The 17271-nt window shown below is 33.5% G+C and overlaps 2 protein-coding genes across 2 annotated transcripts in view; one reads left to right on the forward strand and one right to left on the reverse strand.

Annotated features, from left to right (window-relative positions):
• Positions 1 to 280: 280 nt before the first annotated feature.
• On the reverse strand, positions 281 to 12961 carry rgp1 (GP1 homolog, RAB6A GEF complex partner 1). The gene is given in 9 exon segments (NM_001002608.1): positions 281 to 835; positions 3534 to 3711; positions 6216 to 6343; positions 6438 to 6584; positions 9133 to 9282; positions 9569 to 9652; positions 12042 to 12175; positions 12320 to 12435; positions 12863 to 12961. Coding segments are annotated over 8 exon segments (1161 nt in total). The 5' UTR covers positions 12863 to 12961; the 3' UTR covers positions 281 to 611.
• Positions 12962 to 13568: 607 nt separating this feature from the next.
• gba2 (glucosidase, beta (bile acid) 2) overlaps positions 13569 to 17271 on the forward strand; it is a 31407-nt gene continuing 27704 nt past the window's right edge. Inside the window, exons 1-3 of the mRNA XM_087261004.1 lie at positions 13569 to 13676; positions 13768 to 13917; positions 15053 to 15293. Of these exons, the coding sequence (XP_087117130.1) occupies positions 15103 to 15293 (191 nt within the window). The 5' untranslated portion in view covers positions 13569 to 13676; positions 13768 to 13917; positions 15053 to 15102. The remainder of the gene's footprint in view (positions 13677 to 13767; positions 13918 to 15052; positions 15294 to 17271) is intronic.

Raw genomic sequence — 17271 nt, forward strand, 5'->3', positions numbered from 1 at the left:
TGAGAATAAAAGCAAGTAGAATTTGGTTTGACCATTACATTTGAACATGTTTTTACTTTTTAAAATGAAAACGTTTTGTTTCTTAATCATGTATGCACTATTGTAAATAATCAGCTACAGGCCTAGTAATATATACCATCTAATATTTTGAATGTTTACTCCTAATAAAAAATATGTAACAAAAAAAATCTTTATTTTCATTGCTTTTTTTTTAATTGCTTTTTTTTTATAATTTTTTTTTAAAGTGACAAGGGTTTCATTAAATCTTCAGCTGCAATAATAACTCTCTACAGACTTTATTCAGTTTTCTTTTGCATGTAGAGAAATGTACAAAATAGCTTGCAATAGAGGAACTGAAATATAATAGAAACCGTCTTTTGGAGCATACATTGCAATATTGACAATAAATACAGAACATTTGTTAACATTACAAGAGGTAAAGCAGACTCTAGGTCAAGTCTGAAATGTTAAAGTAGCTTAAATAAAGAATGATTTCACTGCACGGCAAAAGGTAAAACCAGTCAAACGACACTGAATTTGGAATGGACTGCTCGCATGACACAACAACACTTGTTAGTTTTAGGATCTCCCGCCTCAAACCCTAGCACAACTCAAATATTGATGCTGTTTGTCCCTGTGAACTGTGAAACATATGAAGCGAGCGTGGGATTGGTGGGAAGCACTTTGATTGGCAGGTCCCAGCTGAAGGTGTCCACATCCACGTGCTCGGCCCCGGTCCACACTGTGACCTCTGACTGATTCTGCAGGACCACTGGTGCCTCCACAGGCTCCCTCGCCGTGACAAACTCAAAATGCAGACGCCATCTTAATGTCACTGGGGAAGAAGTGAAAAACTCTGAATGAGAATGCTTTCTTTATTAATTCAACTGGAGTTTTAATATTAAGTCACATCCCTGGTTCAAATATCTTTAATCTAACATTTAAAGCTCCAGGGTTACGCAAACCAGAATCATTAACGGGATACTTGTATTTGGCATCATTAACTGACCCTTTCATTAACCTTTATGACTTTCTTTGTTCTGTTGAACACTAAAGAAGATATTTTGAAAAATGTTAGAAACCGGTCACCATTGACTTTCATAGTATTTGTTTTTCCTACTATGGAAGTCAATAGTTACAGGTTTTTAGCTTTCTCAAAAATATATGTTTTATTCAGTATAAGAAAGAAACCTAAAGGTTTTAAACCACTTGAGGGAGAGTACATTTTGATTTTATGATTTTATCACATGTGAGCTTTGAAAACACCAGTCATACAGTTGAAGTCAGAATTATTAAACCCCCTGAATTAATAGCCGCCCTGTTTATTTTTTCACCAAGATTCAGTTTAACAGAGAGGTTTTTTCAACACATTTCTGAACATAAGTTTTAATAACTCATCTATAATAACTGATTTATTTGATCTTTTTCATAATGACAGTAAATAATATTTGACTAGATATTTTTCAAGACACTACTATACAGCTTAAAGTGACATTTAAAGGCTTAACTAGGTTAATTAGATTAACTAGGCAGGATAGGGTAGTCAGGCAATTTATTGTCTAACAGTTGTTTGTTCTGTAGACTATAGAGAAAAGAATATAGCTTCAAGGGGCTAATGATTTTGACCTTAAAATGGTTTTAAAAAATTAAATCTGCTTTTATTCTAGCCAAAATAAAACAAATAAGACTTTCTCCAGAAGAAAAATATTATCAGACATACTGTGAAAATGTCCTTGCTCTGTTAAACATAATTTGGGCAATATTTAAAAAAGAAAAACATTTAAAGAGGGGCTAATAATTCTGACTTCAACTGTGTCAATTCTCTGAAATTTAAAGACTTAAACATTACACAGAAGATAAGTAAGCAAACTTTCCGGTTATTTATTATTTGTTGGAAAAATATATGGCTAAAATACAACTATTTAGAAAATCTGAGGTTTAAAAAAATCTAAATACTGAGAAAATAAAAATTTAACTTAAAATTTGCCAAAATGAAATATGTAGAAATGCAGTTAAATAATTAAACATTGATTTATGATATACTTAGAGTAGAGTACTGACAAAAATCTTCATGGAACATTATATTTACTTTATATTTTTGGCCATTATTTTTTATATAAACGTGACCCATTTGATATAGTTTTAAAAAATCTTTTACAATATACATTACCAGTTAAAAGTTTGGGGTCATTTTGTTTTAAGAAAATGATACTGTTCATCAAGGTGGCATTTATTATATGTAAAAAAAAAAAAAAAAAGTAAAATTGTTAAATGTTTATTAAAATTTTAAATAACTGCTTTCTTATTGTATGTATTTTCAAATGAAATTATTACTCCAGTCATTCTTGCTTTTACTACAATTACCATTGGTAATAATAATAATAATAATAATAATAATAATAACATTTTAAATAATGGTCCATAAGTTAATGTCTTTACTAGCACTAACAAACAATTAGTAACACAATAAAGTATGTTTTCATCTTTGTTAACATTAGTTAATGTTCAATTATTCATTTTGTTTTCGGCTTAGTCCCTTTTTTAATCTGGGGTCGCAACAGTGGAATGAACCACCAACTTATTCAGCCTTTTTTTATGCAGCGGATGCCCTTCCAGCCGCAACTCATCACTGGGAAACCCATACACACTCTTTCACACACACACATACATACACTATAGAATTTTTTTTAGCCTACCTAATTCACCTATACCACATGTCTTTGGACTGTGGGGAAACTGGAGCACCCGGAGGAAACCCACGCAAACGCAGGGAGAACATACAAACTGCACACAGGAATGCCAACTGACCCAGCCGAGGCTCGAACCAGCGACCTTTTTGCTGTGAGGTGACAGCACTACCTACCGCGCCACTGCGTCGCCATTATTTAGTGTTATTTAAGTTAAATAATGTTCGTTCATGTGGATCAAATAATGTAAAATGAGCAAAATCTGGATTTGAAGAATGCATTTGTTAATATTGAACTATGATAAATAAATCCTTTACAAGATTATTCATACTTCGATAATGCTATTAAATAAATTACCTAGCATTAACTAATGGACTATTTCTCTAAAATGTTACCTAATAATAGCAATAATAATAAAAAAATATAATAATAATAACAATAATAATAATAATTATTATTATTAGAATGATTTCTGTAGGATCATGTGACTCTGAAGACTGGAGTAATGAAGCTGACAATTCATCTTTAAAATCACTGGAATCAATTATTTAATTCAATGATTAACAGTTATTTTATAGTGCAATAACATTTCACAATTGTACTATTTGTACTGTATTTTTGATTAAATTAATGCAAGCTTGGTGAGCAAAATTAGCTTATTTTAAAACATTTAAAAATCCTACTGACCCCAAACTTTTGACCAGTATTGTATACCCATGTAACTGGCTTTCTGCTCCAGAGTCCCATATTAACAGTATTTATTTTCAATTAACAAAAACAGTACCATCTAAAAAACTGTAATTAACACATATTCTGTACATTTGTAGATGATGAAGTTTTTGTTACCTATATCTGTGGTGAACCCTGGTGTGACGTTAAGAGGCACAGGAAGAGAGAAATGGCTGGATGCTGTGTGCAAGCAGGACTCTAGATGTCGGCCATGACCAGTGACACTGACTGCCTGGCCGGGTCGTCTCTGATACTGCTCCTGCACCTCCTCTTCACTTTGCAGACTTACTGAATACTGAGCAGACACAAGACATAAATGCACATGAACGTTTCTGGGCCACTTCATGAAGTATTTACAGTACTGTGCAAAAATTCAGATGAACTGTGGCAACATTTCAACAAAACTTTAAAGCTGCAGTACTAGATAAAGTTTTAAGGGATAGTCCACCCAGAAATGCAGCATCATTAATACTCCCTCACATGGTTATCAAACTTTACGAGTTTCTTTCTTCTGTTCAACACAATATAATATATTAAATACTAAGAGTAAGTTTTATACATAACTATTTTGTCATATTTTAAAGATCTGAAAGAATTACCCAGCTGTTAAATAATCTGTACACTACCTGACAGAAGTCTTGTCACCTATCTAAGTTTTAGGAACAACAAATAATAACCTGACTTCTAGTAGATCATTTAGTATCAGAAGTGGCTTATATGAAAGGCAAAAGCCTCTAGATTACGCTTATTTTAATTATCATAATTAGTTTATTAGAAAAGTAAAGTCTGACTGTGCTTAAACAAAAGTCTTGTCACGTAACAGAAATAATGTGCATTAAAGAATATAAAGTCATGGTGCAGTAGAAAAAAACAAATTGTGTACAACTCCCATGAGCTTAGAAGACTGCATCCAAACATCTCTTCAGTGACTCAAATAACTTATTAATAAAGTCATCTGGAATGGCAAATAAAGTGTTCTTGCAGGACTCCCAGTGTTCATCACGATTATTTGGATTCATCTTTAATGTCTCCTCCTTCATCTTACCCTAGACATGCTCAATAATGTTCATGTCTGGTGACTGGGCTGGCCAATTTTGGAGCACCTTGACCTTCTTTGCTTTAAGGAACTTTGATGTGGAGGCTGAAGTATGAGAAGGAGCGCTATCCTGCTGAAGAATTTGCCCTCTACTGTAGTTTGTAATGTGATGGGCAGCACAATTGTCTTGATAGCTCAGACTATTGATGTTGCCATCCACTCAGATCTCTCGCACACCCCCATACTGAATGTAACGCCAAATTATGATTTTTCCTTCACCAAAATTGACCAATTTCTGTAAGAATCTTGGGTCCATGTGGGTTCCAATAGGTCTTCTGCTCATTTTGTGATGATTGGGATGCCGTTCAACAGATGATTCATCAGAAAAATCTACCTTCTGCCACTTTTCCAAATGATTAACTTAAAGTAAAGTAGTTATTTGTTGCTTTTAAGACTGGGATCGACGACAAGACCACTTCATGGTGTTTTGTCTTAAATGTAATTTTTTTTCCTTCTTCTGCTGTTATTTTATTTCATCATCACTGTTATGTTAAAACATGCATGATTCCAGATTATTTAATTATTGTTTTTGACCCAAATTATTGTGTTAAGCCTTGGGAGGTTCAAGTCTTGGGGTGGGGCTTGGGTTAAAACTAAAATAGAAAGAAAGAAACTATAATGTTTACTGTATTATATGTACATGTTCTTTTACTTCAATAATAATAATAATAATAATAATAATAATAATAATAATAAATATATATTTTGAAAAAGGAAGGTAGCTGGTACCCATTAAGTAATTTATTATTATTATTATTATTATTATTATTATTATTACCACCACCACCATCATCATCATCAGAATATATTATCTTGTGATGAACAGAAGAAAAGAAACTCATAAAACTTTTTACTCAAAAAAACATATTTTGGGTGAACTATCCCTTTAAGGCACTTTTATTACAAAACAAAATGCTGTAAAGTAAGTATGTTTTAAAATAATGCCACAAACTGATTTTAACTAGCAATTAATTTTTATCAATTAAATTAAATTAAATTAAATCAACATTTGGTGTAACCAGCCTTTGTGTTTAAAGCAGATTTTGTCTTTGGTGCACTTAATTTATTAGTGCATAATTGAAGGCAGCTTTGCAGGAACGTTTCTTGAAGTCTTGGAGATGTTTCCACAGTTCTTCAGGATTTAGTCGGTTTCATTTTTTTCTTCATGTCTTTCAAGTGGATCAGATCTCTGTTTAGCACTGGCTGCTGTCAGACTCCTTGTGCAAACAGAAATCTAACTGAATTATTACAATTGATCAACTTTTTAAATTATTTTTTTGGAAATGTAAACATATTTCCAATGGACACACTACATCAAAAGATAAAAAAATAAAAATTTGACTTAAAATAAGACTTAAAAGTATTTTGTTGGTGAAAGAACTAGTGGTCAAAGACTAATTCCAGGATAAAAAGACTTATATAGAATTTTTTAAATAAGACCTATTATAATTATACAAGTTTAAGATACTTATACAAGTTTCTTGACACCACATCAGCATATAAAAAATAATTTCTGAAGGATCTTAAGACTGGAGTAAAATAGCATTGTCATCACAGGAATAACTTCAATGTAGGTATTTTAAACTGCAATAATATTTACATAAATATTTAGTCTTTAATGTATTTTTGATTAAACAAATGAAAGGTTTTTACACTTCTTTCAATATCATTTAAAATCTTTTTTTTTTTTAAATCTCACCGACCTGTATACATGGAATATCTCCTTCTGAGAATGTGAAAGTGCCGATAACATCTTCTCCAAGCCTGTACACGGTCTTAAAGATGCAGAACTTAGCCACCTTCCCCCGCACGTTTGTGATGTTGAACATATCTGTGAAAGACAGACATGTGCTCTCTACCACATTCACAGAATTCAAAACAAGAGGGCAACATGATAACTGACATAAACCCCTATTCCTACACACATGGGCACCGGCGTGAGGTAGTGATCATTAGCATGTCCAGTGCTCTTTCTAGTGGTCTTGTATCTCTCCTGCTTCCTTCCTCCTCCTCAAGGAAAGGGTTTGAAGGAGCTACTTCTTCATCCTGATGGAACGGAGGCTCTGGCATGCCTGCAGAGGAACATCAAACGTCATCAAACGCTGGTCTGGTGCATCGTTCTTGACCGACATCACACTGTTTTTTTTATGTCTATTTCTGTCACCTATTGGAGTTTCTGATCACTTTTGTCTTGCTTATTTGGGGACGAACCAAGCTTTTTGGTGTACAATATATTGTGATAATGAATTATATTGCTGTCGTTTTTAAATCAGTCATTGCATAATGATAACATAAGAGTAGAATAATATGACAGCACCAGCAAAACGTTTTGCCATAATACTAATTTGATAAATGTCAAAATATATATAGATGTAATAATTAAAAAACTTGTAAACTTTTTTACCTGAAAGGTCATGGCAAGTGAGTGACACAGTGCAGCCATCTAGTGGCTTAATTTTACATTTCAGGAGAAAATCAAGGATTTTCTTAGAGTCTGTTTTCCAGTAGATGACAGCAAACATTGGATTGAATGCTGGCTATTGGCAAAACAGCAAAAATGTGCGCATTGCAGGAGTACATGTAAAGTATTTGACCGCCCCGAACGGAGCTTGATTCTGATCTTTATTGATCAGGGTTCATACACATTTTTACTACTAAAATTTCATAACTTTTTAAAGACTTTTAAGTACATTTTCATGACGTAATGTTTCTTGTAATGCCTACATATACAGTTGAAGTCAGAATTATTAGCCCTCCTTAATTATTAGCGCCCCTGTTTATTTTTTTCTCCAATTTTTTTTTTAATGGAGGGAAGATTGTTTCAGCACATTTCTAAGCATAATAGTTTTAAAAACCTACTTCTAATAACTGATTTATTTTATCTTTGACATGATGACAGTAAACAATATTTTACTTGATATTTTTCAAGATACTTCTATACAGCTTAAAGTGACATTTAAAGGCTTAACTAGGTTAATAAGGTGAACTAGGCGGGTTAGGGTAATTAGGCAAGTTATTGTATAACGATGGTTTGTTCTGTAGACTATCGTAAAAAAAATTAGCTTAAAAGGGCTATTCAAAACTGCTTTTATTCTAGCCGAAATGAAACAAATAAGACTTTTTCTAGAAGAAAAAATATTATCAGACATACTGTGAAAATTTCCTTGCTCTGTCAAACATCATTTGGGAAATATTTAAAAAAGAAAAAGAAAATCAAAAGGGGGCTAATAATTCTGACTTCAACTGTACATGGTACATAATAAGAAAAACAATTACGTTCAAATTTATTACAGCATATCATAAAACACGCAACAATCTATATTTTGTTTAAATTTGTTTTTATGTCCATGTAAAATTCATTTAGGTAATGCTTACACAACACTAACAATGTAAGGGCAAGTTTTGGCCAAGGACAGAAAAGAATTAAAGACAACTAACCTATATACAAGTTAGGGCTGCACAATATATCGTTTCAGCATCGATATTGCAATGTGTTCATTGCAGGATATGCAATGTTGGGATTATAGTTTAATATAGAGTTAATTCATTATGGAGTAAAAGTTTATCATCTGCATGCATTTTTAAAGAGATAGTTCACCCAAAAATATTACTTACAATTTTTTATTACACCTTTCACTTGTTTCAAACATTTATGAGTTTTCTTTTTTTTTTTTTTAAATGAACACAAAGAGAAAATAATTTAATAACTCCTTTAGTACTGAAACAAGTGAAGTGTAAGTAAATACTGATTACATTTTAATCTTTGAGTAAACTATCCCTTTAAGGCCTGTGACTGTGTGAACATTTCAATATTTCAAATTTCAAAACATCCGGTCACAAGAAATTTAATAAAGATTAAATAATATACAATGAAGACTTTGCCGTGTTGATTATCCAGTATCTGTATCTGAATAGTGAATACCTGAAAACTATAATTCACTTTTATCTTTACTATATTTTATTTATCTATGCTTGTAATTTATTTGTCATATATTATTGGAGATTTACTCCCCTACAAAATCACCTCAATCAATCCAAATAAACCTGTTAAATCATATAATGAAATTGTATTTACATCGCAACATATATCACAGAAATGCAAAATATGGTAGTGTCAGATTTTTCCAACATCGCTCAGCCCTAATTTAAGTAAACAGATATTTGTTAAACTAATTTCCGTGACTTTTCCAGGCCTGGAAAATGCCATGTCAAAATCCCATGACTTTTTCAGGTTTTCCATGACCGTATGAACCCTGTCCTAAACTGCACTGTATAAAGTGCTCTAAAAATAAAAGTGGCTGAACATCTAAAACAAGTAAAAGTCCGTGATTACTAATGGCACTGTGATGACACCATCTTCATAAGCATATTTGTCACTCATGGTTTATTAATTCCACAACCATTCAATCTTATAATAATAGGTGGTTTACCAAGGTAGTCATATTGGTCTGATTATGTGATAACATGAGGGCCTTCTATATGCCATTCCAAAAAAAATCTGAGGAAAATATTAATGCATCTCTAATCTAGTCTGCTGAAAATTAAGCTCATCTTTAAATGGACAAGGCTGAAAGGGAAATCGTATACAAAGGCAGCAAAGAGGCTGTGTGTGTAACCTACCATGAAGCACCAGGACTCTGAAAGGGACTCGCAGTAATTTGATAGGCGAGTTGACTCGCTGACACCCAATCGTGAGTTTGTACACGTATTTCACTGCCTGACCCCGAAAACTAGGCGGACCGTCAGTGGGCACGACCTCGCTGTAGGAATCTGAAAGAGGCAGAAATAATGGTGATAATCTCGGTTTGTTATGCATGCGTGGTTGTCTGCTGTAGCTCAGAATGACATTAGACAAGCATAGTTTGCCACTGCATGACTGAATAGCAGACTTTTGGCTCTGTACCTGTTTTTAGTGTAACTTTATCTGGGTCATGAGGAATCATGAAGAAAATTGATGTTGAATAAAGGCCTCACTTAGAGTAACTGATGTTGTGAAAGTGTGAACAACATCATAAAAATCTGTGAATCTGTGTGTGGTTTACATTCAGTTTCTTACATGTCTTGCTCTCTCCAGGGTCCAAGCGAAGATCACAGAATAAAATCTTTGGTGGTGTGTCCAGGACACACTGCCCTCGTTCACCTGAATCAATGAAAAAAAAACAACTAAGAAATCATGAAATCTCTCCTCATGCTCATGATCTAAATCCCTTTCCAAAATCAAGAGGTTTGTTGTAAATAAAGAGATTACAGAAAGCAAGAAAATAAATAAAGCTGAAACCAGTCTGATTGTCGTCTAATCCTTAACACAAGCAAACTTTCTCCCAGTCTCACTGTATTTGGCTTACACTGTGATATGAAAGCCACAATTCAACAACAACATATTGGCAGACAAGATGACAAATTCCCAACAAATGACACAAACAGGAAGTCTGTGACCACTAAAATAATTACACTATTTGACTTTCACATGATTATTTTCAGCAGAAGGCATCGACTTAAAGTTTATATCAGCAGACGAGTGTTAAACTATGCATTTTCAACCTTTTTTTAACCTTTTTTTTATTCTAGCCATCAGTTTTACCTACTTTCTGTTCATGAAATACATGCTAAACAACATCCTTAAATATATTTTTTATAAAAGAAATATTATATTTCATTGTGTGAATTTGCATACTCTGTTTAATGCAAGCAAAACATTTTCATCAAATTATATCTCATTAGTGGATTGAAACAATAAACTGAGATCTTATGACACAAAACATTTGATCTTCGGTAGAAACATTCATTCATTTACTTTTCGGCTTAGTCCCCTTATTAATCTGGGGTCGCCACAGCGGAATGAACCGCCAACTTACCCAGCATTTGTTTTACGCAGCGGATGCCCTGACAGCTGCAACCCATCACTGGGAAACATCCATACACTCTCATTCACACACATACAATACGGCCAATTTAGCTCACCCAATTTACCTATACCACGTCACATGCAAACTCCACACAGAAATGCCAACTGACCCAGCCGAGACTCAAACCAGTGACCTTCTTGCTGTGAGGCGACAGCGATACCCACTGCGCAGCCCCGGTAGAAACATTACAACATTATTTATAACCTTTAATCCACAGCCCTGTCAAATAGTCCTAAGCACATAAAGAACAGAATGGAGTCAAAATTATTGCCGCATGATAACATATGGTAAATAAAATATTAGTAAAAATCTGTTGTCCCAATTGAGTTGCAAACAAAAATTCTATTTATCTTTAATTCTAAAGCGTTTTTACAAAGTAGATTGTGTCAAAACATGAATGAAGTTCTAGTAAACTGAAACTGCTTTAGTCCAGTTTTTACAGTTGAAGTTCAGTCCAGTGTAATGTAAATGTCACAGCTGAAAGCCCACTGAACACTGAAGATCAAATCCATTGCCCAGGATAAGCACTAGTAGCATTCTGATGAACAATACGACAAATGCATTTCTCTCTAATGTAAATAAGCACTAATCGTCAGGTCACATGAGAGTCTGAACCTGCACATACATCATTACGCAACAGAAAACTAGAGCTTAGGGTCATTTTCCAAAGCTGTGGCTTAGCAATGGCAAAGTCGAAAATAACAATCAGTAAAAAATTATAATTTCACAAGACTTCAATGTATCAGTAGGAGACAAGGACTAGTTTGATGTAGTAATAAGAATCTTGTCTGTATATGTATGTATATATATATAAATATATATAAATATGTATATATATATATATATATATATATATATATATATATATATATATATATATATATATACATACATACATACATACATACAAGCAATATGAGCGTTATGAGTGTGACATTTGCAGTAAAAATTTAAAACATCAATTCACATAGAAAGTATATGTTAACATTTTATTGAAATATCTGTTTCAATATATTCTTTCATATTTTCCAGAATAACTGACCACAGAGTTAAGGGAACAGAAAAATATCAATCTATAAACATGTTTTGTACCTAAAATGAGGAAAACAAACATGCGTTATGTGAATTAAACTGCACAACTCAAAAGAAACAATGATAATCAAACGGATGAGAGTTGGCTCTCTATAAAACAAAGATGATTGGTTTTATTTGTATCATTTATGAGGAAAAAGTGTCATTATGGATGTGACCTCTCTCCGTTATGGATGTGACGGTTGTAAAATTGCCACTTGTGTGACTTTGGTAAATCAAATAGAATAGTTTGAAAACATAGACAGATGCATTTCTAAGTATTTCCAAAGTGCTTTAAAATACTTGATTGCCCAAAAAACCCAGAAATGGCTTCCGTATTTTGGTGAAAAAAAAATTTTTTTCATGGCCAGGTTGACATTTGCACGGAATTGCTCATACATATATATATATATATATATATATATACATACATACATACACACTCTTTATAACTCTTAATTTGCCTGTAACCATTGACTTGAATTTTGGAAATCACCAATATTTCACCAAGGCTACAACAAGTTAGTCTGTACTGATAAGTTTATTTTTCACCTCTGCTTGGTATCAGCACGGTGTCACTCTCAGCTTGCACGTCCTGCTTGGTGCCCTGAGTGGGTAGAGCCACGCGGCTCTCGCTGGCATGAAACTGGCAGTGGATCTGAGCACTGGACCATGCCAACATCTCACTGTGAAAGATTGACAGATTCATTCAGAATGGACAAGACATTAACTGAAAAATGAAAAGTGAAGATAGACACAACTGGGTTTAAATCACCAAAGCAATGAACAAAAAAAAAGCCTTACTATTCAATTATTACGGAGCTTATTACCTGCTGGCAGACGTGGAGAGGTGTGACATTGGGTTTGTGAAGGTAACAAGACATTCTAAAACCTCTCCGGCCAAAAACACAGGCCCCCGTGCCATAGATGCCACCACCTCAATCATCTAAAGTAAACAGAGAGGGAAAATATGATACACTCGGTAAATGCTATTTGTGTATATATATATATATATATGTGTTTTAGTGGGGTTTTTCTCAAAATACGAGACCTGACATGACCAGTAAACTAGCATAGGCCGTTTAAGATGTTAGCAAAGGTAATATGAACAATCTACTATTCAACAGATAAACTCTGAAGATGAGCTTAGTTTTAGGACGTTTGAACTTTTTGTCTTAACAGATGTGGCTATGCATAAAAGAACATAAATATCATAGTTAACATGGCATTGACTGAAACAATCAGACAAAGATAAGACTAAACATAGATCAACTAATTTCAGCAACATTCAAAGAGCTGGCGTCGCACAGCTATGCGTGCTTACTACATTAGCAGGAAGTCCAAACCTTTTGTTTCCTTAAAAATAACGTTACCTCGAAAGTGTTTGCGGCGAAGGACCAACAAACTCTTCGGTTTTCTATGTCGTGTTCCTGATTAAAGAAATTAAAAGAAACCGGCGACAATCCATCAACTTGAAAACAAAACAATCGGAGACGGATTTCTCTGGGTCATTATGCGGTTTCCCTGAGTTTTTTCTCAAGCGTTGTTGCTACATTCTTAAACGGATAATCAAACGTTACTTCAACATGACAGTTGCCTTATAAAATCATTGTTATGCATGTCGTTTTGTTTTAGTAAGTGCAAAGTAACTTAATGAAAATATAAGAAGTCGTCATTTAAAATAAACTCCGGTATAGCCATGTTCATACGATGAATCAAATTATACGAGTCGATTCATTTCTACGAATCGTAGAACGTTTTGGACTCCTCTGGTAATAAGCTGGGTAAGGTTTGATCAGGTTCCTGGAAATGAGCTGTTCAAAAGAACCGATTTGCTAAAACGAGTCCAGACGACTTGTCATTCGTGGCAAATGTGACGTAAGGTCCGATCTAAAATCACAGCGGGGGTGTTACGTTGTTCTCACAACAAACTGTTAATAAACCGGTAATGTTTAATCTTTTAAATAGTGAAGTAAATTTCATATGAGATACAACAGACAACAAATAATATTTGTGTTTTTGTGGAAAAACACTGAGACGACGACTCTCTATTTAAGACGACTCCCCCTAGTGTGTTCTAAGTGGTTTAATCCATCAGAAGGCCCTACTGTACTGGAAATTGATCCTTGGCTTTGAACAATTCATCAGTTAGAGATCGTGATGTGCAGTTTTGTATAAGAATACGTGGTTTGTATTTAAAGGAACTTCTGAATGCTGTTTAAATGCTTACAACTCTACAGTTTAGGATTTTCGCTTCACGTCTGAATTTTTTCGCAAGATCCAACCGCAACAAGGTGGAGGAGCAGCCACAGGAGCACCGGATGATGATGGAGCTGTTAACATAAAGACATGCAGGCGAGAGTCAAAACAAGTGCAGCCCGTCACTGACACACACACATCCCGGGTTCTGCTGGAGAGACAAGGGCAGGTAAGAGAGATCTCTACATGTGATCATAGCATACAATACTAATTATGCAGGAAAAACCTAAAAAGTAAACTAAACAACTAACTTGCTGAAGCCTCAAGTGGTGCTATATTTCCTAAATAGGTCTAAAACAAGCTTTCACTTTTCAAAATTAAAGTCAAAGGATAGTATGAAGAAAAAAAGAGAAATTGTTGGCTTTTATCTCAGAAGGCAGGTCTACTAAATTATATAAAACTAGATTTGTGACTGAGTTTGGGGTGTGTGCAACCCTGATCAAAGCTAAGGGACAAATTCAATGTAAAACATTGTGTTTTTCAATGTAAAACACTTTTCTATATTACAGAATTAAATAGACAAAATAAATTGTAAGTTAAAAACATTTGTAATTTAAAACTACACGGGTGTTAAAGGTTAAAACTACGAAACATCCTATTTTGTAATTAAAAGCATTTAAACAAACCAATGAAATACATTTGAATGGGATTTTAAAAATACTAAAGTCTGTAATCTGAGTAATAGTAACAAAAAGTTGGATGTTATATTTTTTGTGTGTCACAGTTGTAATTTTTATTAGTATTTTTGTTAAAGGTGAATGGTAATAATAGATAATAAGTACTATAAAAATTTTTATTAATTAATAAGATATATAGTAATTGTTTTCATAATTAAAATGGCTAAGTAAGTATTGTTATTTTATAGTAAAACTAAATTGAACGTTAATATAAAAAATAATTGTAATTGTTTATTGCAAGTCAAGCTGTGGTAAAGACTCTGAGTGTACAGATGTGTTACTTTTATTAAGGTCAGGTGATTTTACTGTAGATACAGAAATAAATTATAGTTACAGTTTGCCAAGAGTGGGGTGAAACAAAGGAAAAAGCATGGTACTGTTAGTTAATTGAAAGGAAAAGCATCAGGTTACATCTACACAGCTCGCGGTTGTTACAGACTGAACTCTGTTACTCCATCACCCTGGTGACAGGTGAACTTTATGTAGATTAATCTGCATTAAGATCAGACATGTGATCTTAACTCCTGCTTGCACAACTCAGTAGGTTAAACGCTGTGAATTGCTGTAGACTTAAAACAATAAGCAATTCGGAGTAACACTCTTATTATTTTTGTCTTTTTTCGACAGGAGCCCATTTTTTGTGCTGTTTTAGCCTGGTGATCAGAGGTCTTCGAAATATGGATTTAAATGACAGCAAGTCTCTGGCCGAGCTGATGAGCCGATATGCGTCTTCAGAAACTGGATTCGGTGTCCCCAAGGATGGCTGGCGCATATGCCTGGCGCACGAGTTCAAAGAGAAGCGCAAACCGTTTCAAGCCAAAGATGTGTCATTGTCCAACATGCTCGAGCATGTTTCTTTAGGTGTCAGGTATGTTTAACATGATGTGCTGCAAGTTAACAGAGGAGCCACTGATTCATTCATGTTTTCCCATGCTGCATCTACAGTCAGCGAAAGTTGAGAAAAGAGAGATTTTTAAATAATGCAATATTTATGACCTATGGTTAATATAATAATATTAATAGTATTAATAATGATATAAAAAATGTGTCATGTGTTCAGACATGTTAGTATTAATTTTTAGAAAACAATATCAAATATTTATCTTCAGAAGAGTTAAAATATTTGTATTAGGCAGAAACCCTTTATTTATTCTGATTGAAGATGTTCTGATGAATGGATTGATTGATTGATTGATTGATTGATTGATTGATTGATTGATTGATTGATTGATTGATTGATTAAAAAATGAACACAATGTTTGCGGCTCTTAACCATTGAAGACAGTGTTTTCATTCCCTTCTGCTAAACCATTTTCCAGTAGGTTCTATTTCATCAACTAGTGTTGTATGATTACTAATAACACCTTCAGCTCTTTTTGTTTCTTGCTTCTTGCATACTAGTTAAACCAGAAGTCTGGTTCAGGTGGATCAGTTGTGAGTTTTTCCTGTGTAGGCAGGTAGCAGGAACTCTTACTGCAATTGCATTTACCTCAATCAGGTGTGGTTGTGTTTCCTCTCTAACTAGTTAAACTGTTACACCGTACCTAATAAATTTCCTCTCCTTTTTGACCTTTGGACATTCCTGCTGTGACTAAGCAGCTTGATCACCGTTGGCCTGAGCTTATATACTGGATTTTGTTGTTGTAATTATTCGAAACTAGAGCTGCACAATATAAATAAATTCAGCCTTGATATCGCCACGTGTGTGTCTGCAATAGTCACATCGCAGGATGAGCAGTGTTGAATTGGGATTATAGTTGATTAACAATTGCGAATACATGTGATTTGCTGGATGTCATTGCAAAGTTTAAAAGTAAAAGAGTTAAACTCTATCATTTACATATGTTTTAAAGGCATTTCAAAAGATTGTGAACTATCCAGGCTGAAAAAAGTACATTTTGTAACTTTAATGAAGAATAATTTTACTGAATTATTAAAACATTGAAGTGTTGTTTTTCATCATTCAATTTCTGCCTGAATGCTGTTTGACACTTCGGAAAACCATAAAGCACTGTTTATTTCACTTCTTAGTTGCTCTATTGTAATACTTTTTGCTTGCAATTTGTTTATTTTATTTTTATACATGATTTACATCCTTACCAAATCGCCCCAATCAATCTAAGTTAATGATTTCTTTCCAAAAAGAGCTATTCAGGTCATCTTGTGAAATTGTATCTCAATGTATATTGCAGAAAAACTAATTTTACTTCTTTCCTGCAACAACAAGCTTTTGCTGGATGGAAATTTTCTATTGTGGCTAGTTAATCCATTACATTATCAGTCAATATTGGCCCTGTGTGGTGTTTTTTTTTTTTCTTTACGTAAATGATTGACAGAAAACTGCCATGAGCATTATAAATGTATATTGTTCGTTCTCATTTACACAAACAGTGCTGTGTGATGTGAATGCTGTATTTACAGCATGTTGCTCAACCTTCACCTGCTTGAGTGATTGATCGCAGCTCATTCTAGCATGACTCAATCTAAGCCACGGCTGGTATCCACAATAATTCGTCATGCACAGTTAGAAATTTAAATCCTTCTTTGTTGTTGGTGAATTTTTATTTTTCTAAAGTAATAATTTATTGTTTTATAATTATTAAATTATTTTACTATTTAAAAACAACTTGTCAAGTGTTCAGTGAAACAGAAATATGTCAGCAACAAAGAAAACCATCGAACCAATAATGATTAAATAAACCAAGAGAACATATATATATATATATATATATATATATATATATATATATATATATATATATATATATATATATATATATATATATATATATATAAACTTTGATTGGGAGACAATCAAACTGACTTTCTATCCAGAATATAGACAG

The sequence above is a fragment of the Danio rerio genome, chromosome 7 (assembly GCF_052040795.2).
Source record: "Danio rerio strain M-AB ecotype USA chromosome 7, GRCz13ab, whole genome shotgun sequence".
Classification (NCBI taxonomy): Eukaryota; Metazoa; Chordata; class Actinopteri; order Cypriniformes; family Danionidae; genus Danio; species Danio rerio.